Here is an 18,654-nt window from a genome sequence, read left to right on the forward strand (position 1 = left end):
GCAAATTCCCTGTGCAAGTTCATACGAGGTTGTAAGAAATGTAACATTAGCAAAATATGAAGGGAGACACCAAATTCTCTTTTGGGTCTCGAGGTGAAAAGGTTGAAAACCCATGACCTAGACTAACGCAACCTTTGTTTTGCAACGTCTCAAATGAAGCGCTGTAAAAGTTCACACACAACAATGACTCCCCATAATGGCAAATCTTTTGGGACGAATAAGCAAACAATGACAAAAAAACATTCCTACCAACAGAGTCGCTTTATCCATGCTCCTATACTCCCAAAATTGTGGCGTCATTGCGTCATTGCCATGTGACGTCACAATGTACACGCCCCATATTCAACATGCATGTTGTAACAGGTTCCCAAAACACAATGGGGATATTATATATTGTATTGATTATCGTTGAGGTGACAGTCTGGGACCCCCTGCATTCAAAAGTTCCCATTCCTTCTGCATCGACCTACAGCCCTGTACCAGAACCACTCCGGCCATCAGAACTCACTCCACTGAAAACACCAAATCCATGTACCACAGTCAATAGTCTGGCTGCCCGGCCATAGGGAGCGAGGGGGGAGAGAGAGAGAGAGAGAGAGAGAGAGAGAGAGAGAGAGAGAGAGAGAGAGAGAGAGAGAGAGAGAGAGAGAGAGAGAGAGAGAGAGAGAGAGAGAGAGAGAGAGAGAGAGAGAGAGAGAGAGAGAGAGAGAGAGAGAGAGAGAGAGAGAGAGAGAGAGAGAGAGAGAGAACGAGAGACACACAGAGAGCGAAGGGAGGGAGACTGCGTAAAGGAAAGGAACTCGATACTCAGCAGAAAGCCCAGAGCTGAGCCTTTCTCCGTGACACAATGAGTTCTTGTGCACTTATATAGGCCATCCACAGGCCTAGTAGCCTGAGTGCCCTGTTAGCTGTGCGCGTGTGTGTGTTCTGTACACGCATGGTCTGTGGTTGTCACCTCTGCCGTGTCTCAGTAGGGCCCCGGGGGGCTGACAGGGATGGGAAAGCGGTGACCTACTACCTTTACACAACCGCTGTGGACCCTAGACTCTGGCCTCCGGAGCTCCACTTGAGCCGGGGTCTTCCTCCCCATCTGAAGACTGGGGCAGGGGGCTAGTAAGCAGGGGAAAAGGGCAGCCTTGACAAAAGGATACACTTTGGGTGATTAAAAGGCTGTCTGGATGGCAAGGGATAGTGAGTTGTGCAACGCTCTCAACGTCTCGCTGTTTTCTCACTCTCTCGCTATGGAGATAATTTCCTCGTCAACCAACCCTACCCAGCGTGGGGGGGGGGTCTGCCTCTTTGGAAGGGTTGAATATTGTTTCCAAAGTGGGTTGAAAACAGATATTTTTCAGCACAGAGTTGGCACAAGCAAGAGAAGGAAGTGAACAAAATGTGTTGGCCAAACTATGCACATATAATATTGATCAAGCCACCGTAAATTAAAGAATGCGTGTTCTTAGGAGTATTTGCCGGTTCGCCCTTGCCTACTGCTGCTCCTGTGCTTGTCACTTAATCCTTGTGGTTGGTTGGAGGATAGTACTAAAGCTAAGATTAGCCCATATATAAAAAAAACACACACACACACACACTAGATGTTACTGCACACAAACCCTCTAATGCATTGCCACACTGCCGCAGTGGGACTCTCGTGGAATTCTGCGAAGCCCCAGCAGTTCGTTAGTTAGCTGAGGCAACTGGACGTGTGACAGACGCCTTGTATCTGCAGCAGCACATTCATGCCGTCACGCACTCTCAAGCCCCAGCACATGAATAATCCAAGTGTCATGTAATTACAAATCTGCTGCTTGGCGTTCATCACGAGGATGCCGCACATTAGCTTAAACTCCCTGCCCTGCGCAAGAGTGGTGCCTCCGAAAAATCCAAGTGCGCTTTGTCGTTTGAATGTACGCTAATTACATTTGATTCACTTAAGTGAGTGTAATTGGCACACAGGTCTGGCGGCAGAACTGTTGATCCTCAATTAGGCCCCCTACCTGGCGGTACTTAAGTCAAAAATAAATCTGTACGAGTCTTGTAGAGTTTGCTTTACACAAAGACAATGTTAAGCACAATGCTAATTAATCAAGCATAATGATATTGGCCTTGTGTTTCAGCGATAAGGATAAAAAGTGACAGGTTGTCCTTTTATTTCTGGCAGGTCATTGTTGTACAAACGGCTTTCTGACAGAAGCTTCCCTAATGGGTACGGGTTGGTACGCAAAGATCTGAAGCCCCCGTGCAATGCCAACATTGACAATGAAATGGATTGACAGCCGCTGTCAATCAAAACTCCTAAAGCAATGGCCTAAATATGACTAAGGCATTGTTCAAGATCAAGGCGGTACAATATCAAGCAACATGTACGTACACAAACAAAACAGCAATGGGAGGCGGGGGGGGGTAGTACGCAGCATCCAATCACAGCAGGTGTTGACGTTTTTTGACAGGTAATTGGTTTAAGGTACTACTTCTGATTCCAAATGAGAGAGCCAGGGAGATGGAGATAAGAAGATCAAATGCCTTTTTTTTTACAAATAATTGCATGTCTGACACAGCTGGTAAAAACTAAAGCACTATTGTGCAAGAATATATCTGTGTGTGTATGTGTGCGTGTGTGTGTGTACCTTTTAAAGCCGAGTAATTAGAGAGCCTCCCGGGTCAAATGCTAAACAAACATGTGCACTTCGCTTGCGTCTCCAAGGCGGCAGTATATTCAGAGATAAGAGTATGCCTGCTGGTGTTTGGATATAATTAGTTGAAGATACATAACCACACACTGGGCAGCGTGGTTTGTGTGGGTCTGGACTGGAGTCTTATACTCAAAAACACACACACAGCCTCTTGGCTGCAAAAGCACCCGCAAACACAAATGTTGTCACGAAGAGTCAAACAAGGCTGTCCGATTGCCTTGGATACCCTTTCCGGCACACAGACACACACGCACACACTCACACACACACCCGTCTGAGTGTGTATAAGCGAGGATAGTTCCAAATGTGGGGGGGTGCTTTAATGTCCCGAGCAGATGAGCTGCAAGGCAGGCCTACAAATAAACAATGCTGCTCTTATAATATAATTTTTTTTAAACAACATACATCAACCCAACTTTATGTCTACCTGACCCCGATTAAAAGAGCACGTATCTGCCAGCTAGCTATAAAAAGCGTATCAACGGAAGGAGCTGGTGAGTTCCCGCGTGCACGTCGGTGTGTACTTGGCAAGGCCCCCCAACCACCTAATGAGCTCAGAGGTTTCATAACCGGGATGGGAGACCTGCTGAGTTGAGCTGTTATCAGCGTGCCGGTGTGTTATTGCGTCTCGAGTGCGCTCATAGCCATAGCATGTGCTGCCTACACACATTTGTACATGTGGTTAAAAGCCTGCAGAGGCCACACAGCATATAAATTACCGAACCCAGAGCACTCAATCTCTCCATTTCCCCCCCCCCCCTCTTTTCATCTCTGGGCTGGGAGCCAAGGTCCCGTTGTCCACAAAACAATGATACACAGCTTCAACAAATAACTATTTTACTCCCTCCCATTCCCACAGCCGGCAACTACCAGGGCACATAGTGAATCAAATAAACTAATAAATAAAACACTGCTACATACTGGGCCGGGACAGAGCGCCAATCTTCTCCCATAGACTGCCGCCAGATGCGGCCGTTTTCCCGGCAGCCGCCGCCGCGATGAACACCGCAGTCCAGTGTAAAGCGGGATTTATAGTCGCCTTGGAGGCATCGTTCGCCACGGGCGCAGGCAGTACATACATACATACACACACTGCTGTGGCATTTACAGCCGCGTTGCTGTCACATTGCTATGAACGCGGTTCAGTTTAAAGCATTCCGATTCCAGAGCTTAAAAATGTGCAGGAGGTGTGCGCAGATGAACCCGCGTATGAACCGGGTGCGGGTACTGTGCTTTCATTATCTTCTTTCAAGGCAATTAAAAATGATGTCTAGAGGCACTGGATAACAGCCTCTAGCCAGCTAAGCACGCATAGAGACAGGGGGTCGCAGGGGTCACTAGCTGTCAAGTCCGAAAGTCTGCTGGCCGGAGAACGGATAAGGGTGTTTATGTATCTACGCATCACAGCAAGGTGAGCTAATGCAAGGGGTGAGGGGGGGGGGGGGGTAGCTGCAAGCAGGCACGTCGCTTGCTCCCTGCGGCATGTTTGAAACAAGGAGCCTCTGGGAGATGACCCACGTTTACCTCCTAATAGCTTCTAGTCTGTCGGAGGAACAAAAGGTTGTTTGTGTTCCAACTGGGAGCGTGTGTTAATGATCAGAGGGATCAGCATCGTTTATACAGCAGGTCTTGGTTAGGGGGTAGTGTATGGCAGGTTCCATCGCTGTTCCGCTCTTAGGTGGGTGATGCTTCTCTCCAGGGACTGGGGATGATGTCCACTTCTAAACAGTCGGCCAAGTGGGTCATGGGTTTCTTTTCGACCACGACACGACTGAAAGATGCCAACTCCTCTACACATCATCTCCGGATCAGACTCATTCACTCCGAGTTCACCTGGGTCGTTACTCATTCCTCTCATCTCTCCTTCTACACCCAGACTGTCTCACTCCCTCTCGCAATAAGCCCCTCTGGCTGTTTGTTAGAGGTCGATGCCACAGATTGGGAGAATAGAGGGTAAATATTTGAGGGAATACGCTGGAGTGTGCCTTACTACAGTCATCTGTAACTCACTCCTCCACCCCCCCCCCCCCCCCCCCCCGCTGCCATACTAGACCATGTAAGCACAAACACTTATCCCAGACTAAAATGAATACACAGACTTTGCTAAAAACGACATCAATAAATCTGCAAACACACACGCAAATAAAATAGAGAGTGAAAACTGAGTGGGACTCGTGATTGCTATGCTTGTACAATTCTGGCTTATCGAAAGTGAATACGTCAGAATGTGGAGGCTTTTAAAGGAAACAATGCTATTGCCTGTGTGTGTGTTCACTCTATAGTATAATTCAGAATCTATTACTAGCCCTTCGCTTCAATGGCTCCTCTCAACCACGTTACCACTGGGAAGTATGCTACAGTAACTCCATGTGGCTTCATTACGAGGAGGGAACACTGTCATACGCCATCTGACAAACACTAAATGCTCAAATGTCAATAAGTAACAAGACCTTTGCTGTCTGACTGAGTAAATGTATGACACCACATCGTCAGACAAAAGCCAGTGAATGAATCAGGGCACTGACAAGGACGTGTGTGGGATTGACCGAAGAGTATGAAAAGGGTTTGGTGTGCGAGCCTCGGACGTTGGCGTATGTGTAGCCGTGTCTTTCTGCATTCGCATGCGTAGGCGTTAAGTACTGAAAAGCAAAAAGAAATGCATCGCCTGGATAGAGGATTCTGTCAAGTATTTATTGTTATGAATGCAGTACTTCACACACAACCTGGCCTTCAATATCTTCCCTACAGTGCAAGGAGGAGGCAAAGGAGTAGGGGGGGGGGGGGGGGGAATAACAATTAGTACAACATCTGCGTGTAACGCACTCATAAATGACTCAGAGGGGGGACGTTGAGTGAGGATTCAGCGAGGAAAGCAGAAAAGGGGAGAGAGTTCAGTCCTTGCCACCCTGTCGTGACGACCCGGGAGCTGAGCCGGGATGCTTGGCCTGCAACTACAGCCTGACGGACAGAGAGACATCCACACCAGCGGATCGGTGCTCGGAAAAGCCCAGTGTACCCCCGTTAGGACCCCCTGCGCCTCCAGGCCTTTATGATTACACCAGTCTCTTCCAGCAGCGGTAGGAGATCCAGCGAGAGGATGCTACCGTCCCCCGTCCCCGTCCCCCACCACCACCACCCTACCCCAGCCCCGGCAGATTTGGCACGGACCGCTACATTCCAGCTGGCGTCACCGGGGACGACAGAGACCTAAGCCCGTCTCGGGCGAAATTTGAGGTCGTCTTGTTGCCATGACCACTGAACAAACAAAAGGTGATAAGAAAGCTACCCTCAGATTAAGAACTATGAGCCAACGGATGAGCTGTGTGCGCATGTGTGTGTTTTGTGAGCGAGAGCGAGAGAGAGAGAGAGAGAGAGAGGAAGGGAGCGAGAGAGAAAGCGACCAAGACCCATTCTGGCTCCATAAGGCACAGCGACATCCATTATTCAGATATGAATCACTATTAAATGACTCTCAGACACACAGTTCAAGGACAGAGGTCAGTGAAACACTGGGCAGCGCGCCCTGGCTCTCTGATGGATGCGTGTGTGAGTACATAAACACCAGCGGTACGTCACATAACTGGCATAACATACCTGCAGCCCTATCTTAAATAAACGACCAGCAGACACACATACGACTGTTAAGGTCGATACCACAGTCTTTGCCCAGTGGGCAGCAAAAGTCGCGATGGCAATCGAAGTCACTCTCCGAGAAGCACACGCACTTCCTATTTCCAGCGTCTCCATTTATTACTGTTGGGTGTTGCCGATGGGCCTGCACACGTGAAGCCCCTAATGACAAATTGACTGGGACAAATGTAATTTATTCATAATTTCTTACACCCCCTGCTACCACATCTATCATATTCCCTCTCTTTGGCACAAATGGATAACACATAACTCTATGCACAGGGAACACATACGCATAGAATGAGAAAGTGAAAATGCAAAAAAATATGGGCATGCACTGTGGGCCTGTACGCACAGGTCTACACAGATGTAGCCTGAGGAGTCGGTGTAATATGCATGTGTATTCGCCCTAAAAACTGAAGTTAGTCAGCCACCACGTAATTGCACTTCAAACCCCGTCTACCACTGGAGATGCTGTTCCTGCATCAAAGCCAGGCTGGCTGTATGCAATATAAAGTGGCTTGCAGCATGGATATAATACACAGATGTCATGACACGCACGATGGTCCAGAGCGGTTTACCTTCCATTGTAGATTAAGCTCACTGTACAAGCTTGCACAATGAAAATGTAAGCACATAAAAAAATGCCACTTTGAAACCTTTTTAATAGATGATTAACAACACCCGCGTAGTTAGACTCCATCTTCTGTTCTACGCAACACTAATTGGCCCAGGTTGCGATTGCGAGTCAAATGACATGAAACCGTAAACAGTGAGAGCAGGACAGGCTACGGTTAACGGGCAGTGTGTTTTAATGAGTTCTAATGGTCGGTGGGTGCTTAGGCAGGTTTAATAGGTTACTTAGGAGGTGGGTGGCAGAGGGGCAGCGGCCAGGGGAGCCAAAGAACTACCTGCAGATAAAACACTACAGAAACACAGCTTCCCAGAATGCATTTCAGATAACCCCTGCATGGCGGTGACGGTCAAATGTCTGCATGTTGGCATCTTCTGCCATTACCTTCAACGTATTTCTGGGAAACTGAGCCACAGCTAAATGAATAAAATCTATTAATCCTATGGTAGATCATCTAAATTATTACAAATCAATTAAAGCCCACTCCGTACTATAACCATTAACCACAAAACAACTAAATGCTCAAGTCTCTCTTGGCCAATCAACAACCAGAGGCGGTTATTTAACGCGTTCAACATGAAGAGTGTTGGCCTTGGCTTGTGTAGCAGGCGTGGGAGACTAAACAAATGTGAGTCATCCACATGTCCAATGTAGGATTTATTTGTAGAGGTTCATTAACAGGATGTGATAATTGTTTCGGATCCCTATTGACTATATGAATGGATATTGAAGACAAGCTGATACAGGACTAGTCATCTGAGACGGTGGTTTTACAGCCATCTGTGTTTGACTTCATTGTAAGCATTAGCCAAAAATTTGGTGAGATTTGGCAAAATGTGACCTTTTTTGGGATTCCAGGCAAATATTAGTAAGTAAACCGTCTATTACAATTGGCTAAGCCAAATTAATAGGGCTGTACCCTTAACTTTGAATAGTCGGGCGGCCGTTTTCACAGCTAGACCCATGGGGAGCACTGAGTTCGCTTATCGCCTCCTGCTTTAGATTATTTCACTACATCACTACAGAGTGAATATCCAATAACTTTATGGTTGGATTTAGCATAGCTGTGACCGGGTTGCCGACCATTGGGGCATTTAAAACGGGATAAATATGATTACATTTTTACCCAAGAATCGTTGAATAAAATCGAATTGTGCTGGTTAATCGTAGTCACCCATGTAAACTCGGATACATCCTTTCTAATGCATCCCTGACGGTGGTTGAATTGTGATGTGATGGGGCCGACAGGGTGGCTTTCAGTTTAAAATGCAAACGTGGGATGCCCAGTTTTGTGATCCTTTCAACTGCCGTGCACATTCCAGACTAGTAGCTGCGGCTGGAGGTGCAATGGTCATCGCACCGTAAGCCTTCATGTTTTGCTATTCTGACTGCAGCTTTTAAAATGGGGTCAAGGTCCTGGTTGGTCGAAAAGACAATCCGTGGTTTCTCAATGGAACAGACGTCTAGAATAGACGTCCTGTCCTTAGAGACGACAGAACGCAAAATACCCAGATCCTGCACATTAGGGGGGTAAAGGAGAGTTCATGAGAGTCACGGCTCTGTTCATTGCAGGGTTTTTTGTCACACGTTTTTTTCAGTTTGGTTCTATAACCCCATTATAATGGTTTAAACCCTGTGAAATTCTAATGTCCCCAGTCTTACAAGACGCTGGGGGATGGTATAATTGCTCGCCCTCCACACTGGCCGTACGACCGTTATGTTGTCCTCTGACCATTGATCCTTTAGCACCACAATCACAATCATTTTATCGACAATCTTCATCGTTACTGGCCTAGTGTTTAATAAAGTATAACAAAGTCTGGCTCAAATAAAGTATCGCTGTCATAATGATATTGCTCCTGTGTCTCCAAAATGTGCAAAAATCAGGCTTCTCTTCTCCATGCCGTACCTTATTGCAAATCCTCAGAGAACCGTGTTCGTTTCCGCACAGCGTGCGGGTTGGACGGGGATCGTTCGACCCCTACTGCACATTCATCCTCATGTTGCACTCTCATTGTAAATATGATGATTGTAGTGGGTTTTCCCCCCTCCATTGACCCGTCTCGTTAAAAAGAGGTTAATTTAATGAAAAGCTATGCTGTGTGCAAACCAATCAAAGAGGAAAATGGGCAAGAGAATGGGAAGAGAGAGGAATGGAGCCATGCTGGCTTAATCGGTAATGAAACATGGGAGAAAGTGGAGAACATGCGTGTGCCCAGGCGGGAGGAAAATGAATGCCTTAGAGAAAAGGCGACTGCGTGAATAGAGTGTTAAAAATATCATCCATTATGGCATTATTTAGCGCGGCACTCGATGCTTGCTGCCATTAACAATGGTTCTGCCGTGCGAGAACCAGGCCTTTGAGGCGGCATTCATTATGTATACAGCCTGTGAAGTGCACACGTGTACATGTTCCAGCCAAATGCAATGCAAACTATCCCCCCCCACCCCTCATACAGATGCACAAAATGCCTAGCAGGTGTGTGTGCTCATGTGGTGGGGGGTTATTGGCACTATCTACATAGGGAAATGAGGTTGCAAAGCCCTAGCCTGGAGATAAGAAGTGAACCAAGTCATTAAAATATGATTCCCTCAATTTGAGTTTCATAAGGATGTACAGGATAAATTCCTTTTGCAATGGCAAAGCATTCCACGAAAAGCACTTTTATTACATTAGGTTACGAATTCAACAACGCACCAAAGATGCAGCATTTCTCCTGTGACTCCAAAGATAAACTCAAAATGATGCGCGTGTGTTACATGGCCGATATGCGTTACGAATTGTATGGAGAGAACACAACCTTGAGGGGCAGCCGTTTATGTGCAATCCCGTACAGTTTAGAGCTTCACTATCAGGAAGGCGAGAGATCGCACAAACAAAGACATGCCAAAGCCTTATTGTCAAGTGTGAGTCTACTAACGAGAGAGAAATCCTGTGTGTAACATATTCACCACATTGTGCCGGAATAACAACCAACCTCGCGGAAAGAAACCTAGACAGACGGAGGGGCTCTGAAAGTCTTCCTACATCTGTACACCATTTTACGTGGGCAGATCACAGTGCACAGATTTCAGGTTTAGCCCATTACTCTTCTGCCCTTCCCCTCTTCCAAGATTCTCTCCAAGCAACGGACTCTGACGGAAGTTGGGCCCACATGCTCCACATTAAAAGCCCACGGCCCTTTGAGCGGTTTCCTCCAACGCATGGACGTTAGCGTCGCACCTGGGTGTCATATTCAGGCGGTAAACAAGTTTATGGATAGAGAGTCTGCCGCCCAACAAGTCCCCGTCCACTGTGTGGGCTGGAGGGGTTCAACGCCATTGACGGAAATTCCACCGTTAGTCACAAAAGGACTCAAGAAAAGAAAAAGGGAGGTTTCAAGGATTTCCGGAGAGAAAGCTTTTTCTGACGGTGGTTTTTCTTGGGCCTGGGTTTGATTATTGTTTTCCTAAACCGGGCCACCAGACATAACCCTGGTGATAGAATGTGTTTTGGCAGACAAAACACACAACCCGGATTCAATAGCCTCTCAATGAAAGAAAGAGGGAACAGAGAAACAGCGAGCAGAAGAGGGCTAGAAAGAATCAGCAGAGAGACCATGGACATTGCTTCCCAACATAGCAACACAGTTACCACTTTAAGACGGCAATACAATCGGACCATGCAGATCATGGCCGACTACCACGGTCACACAAATCTGTGCTTTTCGTGCAAGCTGAAAGATATAGTCTAGACGGGACAATTATTACCGTCTCCCAAAGCTATCCCTTTGAGCTCTGGGAATTTGTTAGGCGGGCATCAAACCTATCGGTTTGGCTAATTGTATACAAGATGTCTCAGTAGGGGAGCATCTGTGAGTCCCATCCCATAATTCATTAATAATGCATTAGCTAAGGACTTTCCTTGTTCGCCAACAGGAACCTGCTGTGACCACATGCTGAACTCGACTGGAAGGCACCGGCAGCACACACAGCATGCAGCTTTCATGTGTACAAGCAAACACACAGAGATCCACGTGAACAGTAACAGATGTATAAATCGTTGTGCGAGTGTACGAGTAAGCATGATGCAATGCCTGTGTAGTGGAGCGCATGTCCGTCCCCATGCATCTACCATGATGCGTTTGATGATGGGCTCACGTGAGTGAGTGTGTGTACTAGAACATGGCCGCTCCCAGGGCCCATCCACAGTGGCCCTAAACACCCTTCTGGGATTACCTTCTTGTCGTTTAAAAGCTGTACACAGTACGGCCGTGCCATGGCGTCAATTATGTCCAGTGTTTCCCCATACATAGACCATTGTGTGGCGCGGCGCCACAGAATCAACATTGAGCGCCACGAATTGATTCAGTCTTTTTTTTTTTTTTTTATAATTATTATTATAAATTTTTTTTTAATAGCGTGATTTGGAAATCTAAAAATCGTAGGAGCCTTCCATGTCCTTAGACCTCAGTCGGCTGCCCTCCCTGACAATATGTGCATTGCATTCATTATTTTAGTTAGTTGCATTGTTGTACCTAGTAGTATATTGTTACTATATATTGGTTCAGGTAGGTCTTGAGTTTATTTGTACTTGAAATAAAAACCTCCAGCTTTAGTTGTCTGTTGCAATTCATTCCTTGAATGTCACAGAATCAAAAGTTCAGGTAAAAACTAAACTTGTGCGCTGATGCCCCCCCCCCCCCCGCGCACCACACATTGGTCCTTGGTCTGTGGGAAACACTGATGTCCGTGTTGAATTTGTCTTCATACAATAACCTTTGTGTAAACGTTGTCTTGACATTTAGAAGTGGAAGATGTGAGATAGCAAAATCTGAGGGGAATGACTAATGAAAAAAACATTCTAAAACATGATACCAGTTGTCATTCCTCAATATCTTTTTTTTCTTGTAAATGATGCAGAATAATGACCTTAAAAGGCCTTATCCAATGGGAGTTAGCGACATATTTTGTGAGGAGTTATGATAGACTAATACAGAAGGTTGGGGTGGGACATATATTGCAAAGAGTAAGGGGACTGGTGTAGAGATTCGCCTCGATATTTGAATCTGTCAAAAACCAAAGCTAGCGGTCCATCACTGTTGAGTTCCAATCACAATAGAGCAATGTAATTGTACCAAATACATGTCAGTTTAAGACCGGTGTAGGCATGCTACACCACAAATGTGTCTTATCTACGCGATACAGCCGTTTAATAGAAATAAGCCCAAATAAAATGTTGGTCGCAAATATAGGAAAAATACTGTGACTCAATAATTGTTGGTCTATATCATGATAGTGGAAGGTATTAAACTAAGGGTAACCCAATTTGGACCCTAAGTCTACATTTTAATTTTGATGCTGGGCCTTTAACATCAAAATTGCGTAAGAGTTTACAGAGCTCTCATCCTCATCCATAGGAATCTCTTTGTTTAGTTATTTTGCAGGTGACGGAGGGAGATTAGCATAATCGCCCGGGTAAAGACTGCTCTTCCCGACACTGCGTGCTATCCCAAAGAACTGCTGTCACTTCCAATGGGCCATGACAACCTAGGCGTGAGGCAAACATCCGACTTCAAATGCCGATCAAGGCAGCGTCGGAGACGTTGGACGGCGTGGGTCTGCCGACTGCGACGAAGCAGTGCCGGCTTAATAATCTGCAAGAAAACGGCCCTTCTCCAGTTAGGCCAGCCACAGGCCTCCTTAGCCCCATATAACATAATGAAATAGGAAGCAGATCAAACAAAAACCACTGGCCTGCCTCACCTTTCATCTCGGCAAACAATTTCAAAAGAAAAAAAAACAGGTTCTGTTGGAACCTCTAAGACGGAGCTCACCTGTGGGCTCGGCTCCATCCATTCCACACACTAGATACTTTATCTCCTCCCCCCCCCCCCCCCCCCCCCCCCCCCCCATACCAGGCGAGAGAAGCACCCCCCACAACTGCCGCTGTGTGTGTAATGTTGTAAATGCAGCCCTTTCACTTGGCACCGTACACGGAGAGCCGCCAACGTATTCTTCTGTTCTGTTTTCACCCCACGATTTGACGAGGAGGTACGGATAAATATTTTAGCGGCCGAGCGCGAGAGAACGCCTCGCGTATCGTGTTAGTGTAATTGCGCGTGCTGAAACTAGACTTTCAGCAGATCCCCCCCCCCTCCCCCCCCTTCAGTTCCACCTCATCCACCAACAATGTAATAGGCTGAAATCATGCAAAGCAAACTGATGGACACACACACACACACACTTTATTCCCCCTGGGCCCGAGTCCCCATTCAGTCATGGCTGCTGTTAGCATGTTGTGAAGTATGAAGAGAAACATTGAGTATATACACACACAGCACAGCAAGAGGAGAGCTTAATGCAGTTCTTCCATGAACCCAATGTTTATTTTTTAACCGAAGTGACCCACAGCCACTGGGCGTCAGGGTGCAGCCGAAGCCGCAGCAGCAGCGTGATATATGGTAGCCGGTTTATTATAGTTTTGGCCGAGTCAACAGTCAAGCACAGCAAGACATCAAGGCCCTCAGGCCGACGTCTGAGAGCTGGGAAACTGGTGCCTGGGTGATCCCTTCTCCTGATGTAGGTCAGTGTTTCACACGTTACGCTTCACACACACACACACACACACACACACACACACACACACACACACACACACACACACACACACACACACACACACACACACACACACACACACACACACACACACACACACACACACACACACACACACAGCTGCCTGCGTGTGTCCATATGACTGAGTGTGGTAAAAGCACAGCCATTCATTCATTGTTAAATCAGTGGCGAAGGCCTGAGGACTGGGCACCACGCGGGCAGACAGTCCCATTGACCCAACAATCAGGTCTGCTTTGGGTTCCCATTAACAGGAAGGAGTGCTTGAAAGACGAATCCATTGCTGCCCAGTTTATATTAAACCACTGAAAGATGTGCTACCGAAGTAGTTTGTACATTGTTGGACCGGTAAATGAAAGCCTAAACTTGCAGTTTTGCACATTAGACTGTAGCTGCCACGCCACAGTTTAATCTGAACCACGAGGATTGGAATGAAGCCACAATTACTTTGTAATGGCATAAGAAAAAAACACCTTTCTTCAAAATCTAACCCAGGGACACATCTGGAGTTTTTTTACATGAAATTCACAGAAGATCAAGTGGTTGTGCTGCCAGTGCCACGCTCAAAATGTCATTGTAGTACACTCAGAAGCATGAACACAAAAACACTTGTGAATGCTTTTGTTGCATCCCTTGTGAATGCCTCACTTGGGTGAAATGGGAAGAGTCCAAAACACACAGGCGTATAAGCACACCGTTGCTCAAGGATGAGTAGGAACGAAAAGAGCGTAGCCTGCAGGTCTGATGCCAAGCTAATGGACTGCTTCTCTCTACTCCCCCCCCCCCCCCGACCTCCCCCTCACTCTCCCCCCCGGCCTCCCCCTCCCACAGCCAGCCCAGACTCCTCTGCTCCCGATTCATTCACTCACTGCATCCATTACATGCTCCAATCACCCCCTACCTCCAGCCACAACCTCAAGAAGGAGACAAACAGCTGACCGACTCAGATGGAAATAACAAGATGGACGCCGTGAAGAAAAACCAACAGAGAGAAGGCTGACTGACGTGGACGATTTGTGTCTGTGGTCAAGAGCGCGCGCGCACACACACACACACACACACACAAACACACACACGCACGCTTTTTTTTCAGTCAGTATGATTGACGAAACTCCAAAATGTCTACATCACGTAGAGACTAAGCTGACTTGTTGTGCAGAGTCACACGTCCGGTGATTCATGGTGCTTCCTACATGTCGTGTTAAAAATGCATTTCAGGTATTTCTGCGAGATTCTCTGAGACAAGACGACAGCTGACTCAAAACCCCTGAGCAACTTCACACAAGTGACTGGGGGGGGGGGGGGGGGGGGACCTTGGATGGAGGCTGTGTGATAAAAAGCCACCGTCTGGATGGAGGACAGCAGAACACCCTCCCTCTACCCGCCTCCAACTCTCCATCACAGCCGTACGCTATGAGTAAGGCCATGAGTCAGACCACTCAACAACACTGCCCCCCATGTACGCGTGTGTGTATGCGGTCACTCGTGTGTGTGTGTGTTTGTGCGTGTGTGACATGAAGCGTTTGACTTTGCAGTGTTCTTTATGCACCATTCCTCACGCCTGCATTCACAACCAGCCCTCGTCTTGAACCATAAGAAAGAGGCACAGAGCATGGACCGCTGGGCAGCCATGAACTACGCTGAATATTCAGTTTGCATTGGCGTGCGCAGAATATTGTCATTTGTTTTCTTGTGCGGGAAATCGGGGAAACAAAGATGAGCGAGTGTGTGTGTGTGTGTGGAAGGGGGGGGGGGGGGGTTGATGAGAACAGGTAGTATTAAGGCTTGCCTGAACTTGTACAGGAAAGGTGCCGGTTTCCTTATGAAAAAAGGTAATATGTGCTCCATAACCAGTCCGTCTACACCACAAACTGGCTGATCGAAAGCAGGGTGTTGATAGGAAATAGGCCATTACCTATTCATTGGGAGCTTAAATTCACCATCATGCCATTTCAGTGCTTTCATTTTTCTAAGCCACTACTAGTGGAGACAATGGATTGCTTGCAGTTTTGCCTGAAGCAGACAGAACTAGGCCTACCTCTACGGTCTAGAAAGAAAACTGGGCAGGGAATCAGATGTTCCCTGACCATAAGATGAACCTAGACTTAGCCCAGGGCAACCTCTGCTTCCCTGGAGGCCTCAACTACAACCACTCTCACATTTTAAAGCCATTCTTCTGTCCTCCTCTGTTTAAGGGCTGTAATGATCAGCCTCAAAGCTGGAGACATGTTGTGGGTTAATGCAGGGCTTCCACATGAAAGGTGCGCCCGTGTACAAGGAGATAACATTCAGGCTCAGGTAGGGCCGCTTGATGGAGACTGACTGGCCGGAAAAATGTTGGGAATGAAAAACTGTTTGCCATGAATAATTATGAGCCATCTTCCAGCGTGTCAGCATGATAGTCATTGGGTAAACTGTTTCTGGTCATAATGACGTGAGCATTTCTGTTCAAATTGCCTAGTATTCACGTATTCTAAAAAGTATTATAATGGGGACAGTGATTGGAGGACTGTGGACTTGTGAGAGGGTTTCAAGATGTGAAATATGGGGGGGACACCCCTTGGAGAATGATTGTGCTACTGTGTTGTAATTAGGTTTCATCTGACAAGTGTTATTTCAAGCAAAAGAGTGGACACTTGATGAATGCTGCTTGGGCATATGAGGTATGCATTGTTTCGCCAGACCCTAGACGAACGCAGGCCTCTGCCGTAAGGTATACGATCAGAAAAGTATGCACATATCCAAAGTGTTCATGAGACTAGATTGTATTTCTGCACGGTGCCACCAACTTCCATGTACGCCCAACAGGAGTAAGCAAAGACTCATACACCAAACGTACAAATCTGCACAGGCTGGGAGAAGTCAAGATTGACAGCGTTGTTAAATAATTGATAAGCCGTGAGATATTTGATATCTGACTATATGCACTTAAAAAAAAAGCGCCAACAGCTGACATCATGACCGTGACATAGAGCAGGACCGTATCACAGGCACACGTCACACGTGTCCGATTTGCGCGTCTGGTCTCGCGCGTCCAATGGCACATACTGTAAAGCGGCACATCAAACAAAACGGGACACATTAAAAAAAGAAAAACACAAATGGAACCATAAAGAGTAGTACTTACTTTCCGATGACCTCGCAAAGCTCGTACACATCTTCAAAGAGAATGTCGTCGTCCGCCATAGTCAGTCAAGAGTCGGCTGGGGAAATGATCCCCAAATATACGCGTCCTCAAACCTTATGTTCCAACCAGGAGACAAAGGCCACAAGCAGCTGACGGTGGACACAAATTATGAGGCGCACACCGAAATGCAAAACCGGAGGAGAGCAGTCGCTGAGTTACAGCAACCGTTTCTAATTTCCAAATACCGCCTCCCGTCGACTTCCCCGAAACGCTACGGGTGAAGAGAGGGAGGGAGGGAGGGAGGGAGAGAAGGAGAGCTTCCAGGCTAAACGCGTGTTAAAATAATCCCTTTGGCGTCTCCGGTTCGGCCCCACCTTTACCGATCTCCCCGATGGGTTACTCCTCAAAACAAACCGTGCGACTGCAAAACACACATTATAGTAACCGCTCGCATCACATTTCTGCCCCAGAACAGTCCCTGTCAGAGGTTCCCGACCTGACTTGAATGTTGTGTGGGAAACACTGATAAAATGCTTCCGTAGTGTATAAAGCTTGACTAGGGCAAAAATAATCCAGGTAGGCGCACGGGGATTCACATCCCGAGTATCACTGGCTTGTTTTCGATTGTTTGGAACAACCCCCTACTCTTGCAGGGCTTCAGGTAGACTCCCAGGGTGAGATTTCAGGTGGCTTTCTCGGTCTTCGCTGGCGCCCGAACACTTCCCGACGGTTGCCTGTGTTTGTTCGTCCTGCTGTATCCAGGCTTCCAGAGAGTCAAGCTCCTCCCACTCTGTGGTTACGAAACTGTTCCACCGTCCTCCATTTTGGCTCCGGTGCGGTGCTCGAGGATTTCCATCGGCGCTTATATGTTGGATCCAAAATGACAGAGTGACGGCGCTACGTAGGGGCTTCACTTTAAACACAGTTTCTCCATTGACTTTTAATGAGCCACAGCCTCGCTCGCGGGGTAAAATCAAAGCGCTCTCGACGTACGCACACGCGCGCAGGCACCGCACGCACGCGCGAGCGCAAAGGTTTTGAAACTACTAAACTCGGGATGAGGTGTGAATGAGTTGGTCCGAACTCAACTGAACAAAACCAATTGATATCCAATGTAGTTTTAGATAAAAAACAGAAAACAGGATACAAAATGTTCCTGATCATTCCGAAGTGTGTGGTAGGCGCCGTCCTGATCGGTAAAGACAGAAATCATACCACATTTGGCAAATCTCAAATGTAGTCATCGCCAGCCGAAAGGCAAACACAACAAATGTGTTGTGTTGACATGCAGCGCCAACAGAACGGGGTAAACGTACGGCCGGCCGATTGGCTAATTAAGGACGTTTGAATAATTAAGCAGATTCGAAAACCCAAGATGAGCGTGTTGCTTTATTTATGTTTTCTCTAAGGAGAGGATTTGCCGTAATTAAATAAGCTACAGGTCAGATAGCGAGGCTGTTGTTTGTCTTTCGCTCGTTAAATGCTTTCTTGTTGAAGGCAGATTCGGAACCTTGAGGACGTTTTTAAGCCCTTTAATCATAACATGTTTTGGAGCATGTGCGCGCGCGCACGCGTGTCTGATCACAGCACGTTTGTTTCTGAACACTATTTTGGGGACGAATAAGAGAAAACAGGACATCAGGATAAAAATCTTATCTCTAGCCAGCACACTCATCCTAGACTCACACAGGGGCGTGTGTGTGTGTGTGTGTGTGTGTGTGTGTGTGTGTGTGTGTGTGTGTGTGTGTGTGTGTGTGTGTGTGTGTGTGTGTGTGTGTGTGTGTTTGTCAATGAAGCCAGATGTGCTTTGCCCAAATTTCCAATCAGGAATTCAGACCAAACCTGATGTGCTTTAGATTGTCTGCTGGTATACAAAGGGTACTGACACACACTTACTATCTGAAAGGTGTTGTGTTTGTCACCTGGTCTCGCACTTTAACCTTGTCATCAGTGGT

At 47.1% G+C, this 18,654-nt stretch overlaps 1 protein-coding gene across 1 annotated transcript in view; it reads right to left on the bottom strand.

Annotated features, from left to right (window-relative positions):
* Positions 1-17,504, bottom strand: part of caska (calcium/calmodulin-dependent serine protein kinase a) — a 115,341-nt gene extending 97,837 nt beyond the window's left edge. Inside the window, 1 exon segment of the mRNA XM_060040300.1 lies at positions 16,700-17,504. Within this exon segment, the coding sequence (XP_059896283.1) occupies positions 16,700-16,758 (59 nt within the window). The 5' untranslated portion in view covers positions 16,759-17,504.
* Between the last annotated feature and the right edge of the window lie 1,150 nt (positions 17,505-18,654).

The sequence above is a fragment of the Gadus macrocephalus genome, chromosome 20 (assembly GCF_031168955.1).
Source record: "Gadus macrocephalus chromosome 20, ASM3116895v1".
Classification (NCBI taxonomy): domain Eukaryota; kingdom Metazoa; phylum Chordata; class Actinopteri; order Gadiformes; family Gadidae; genus Gadus; species Gadus macrocephalus.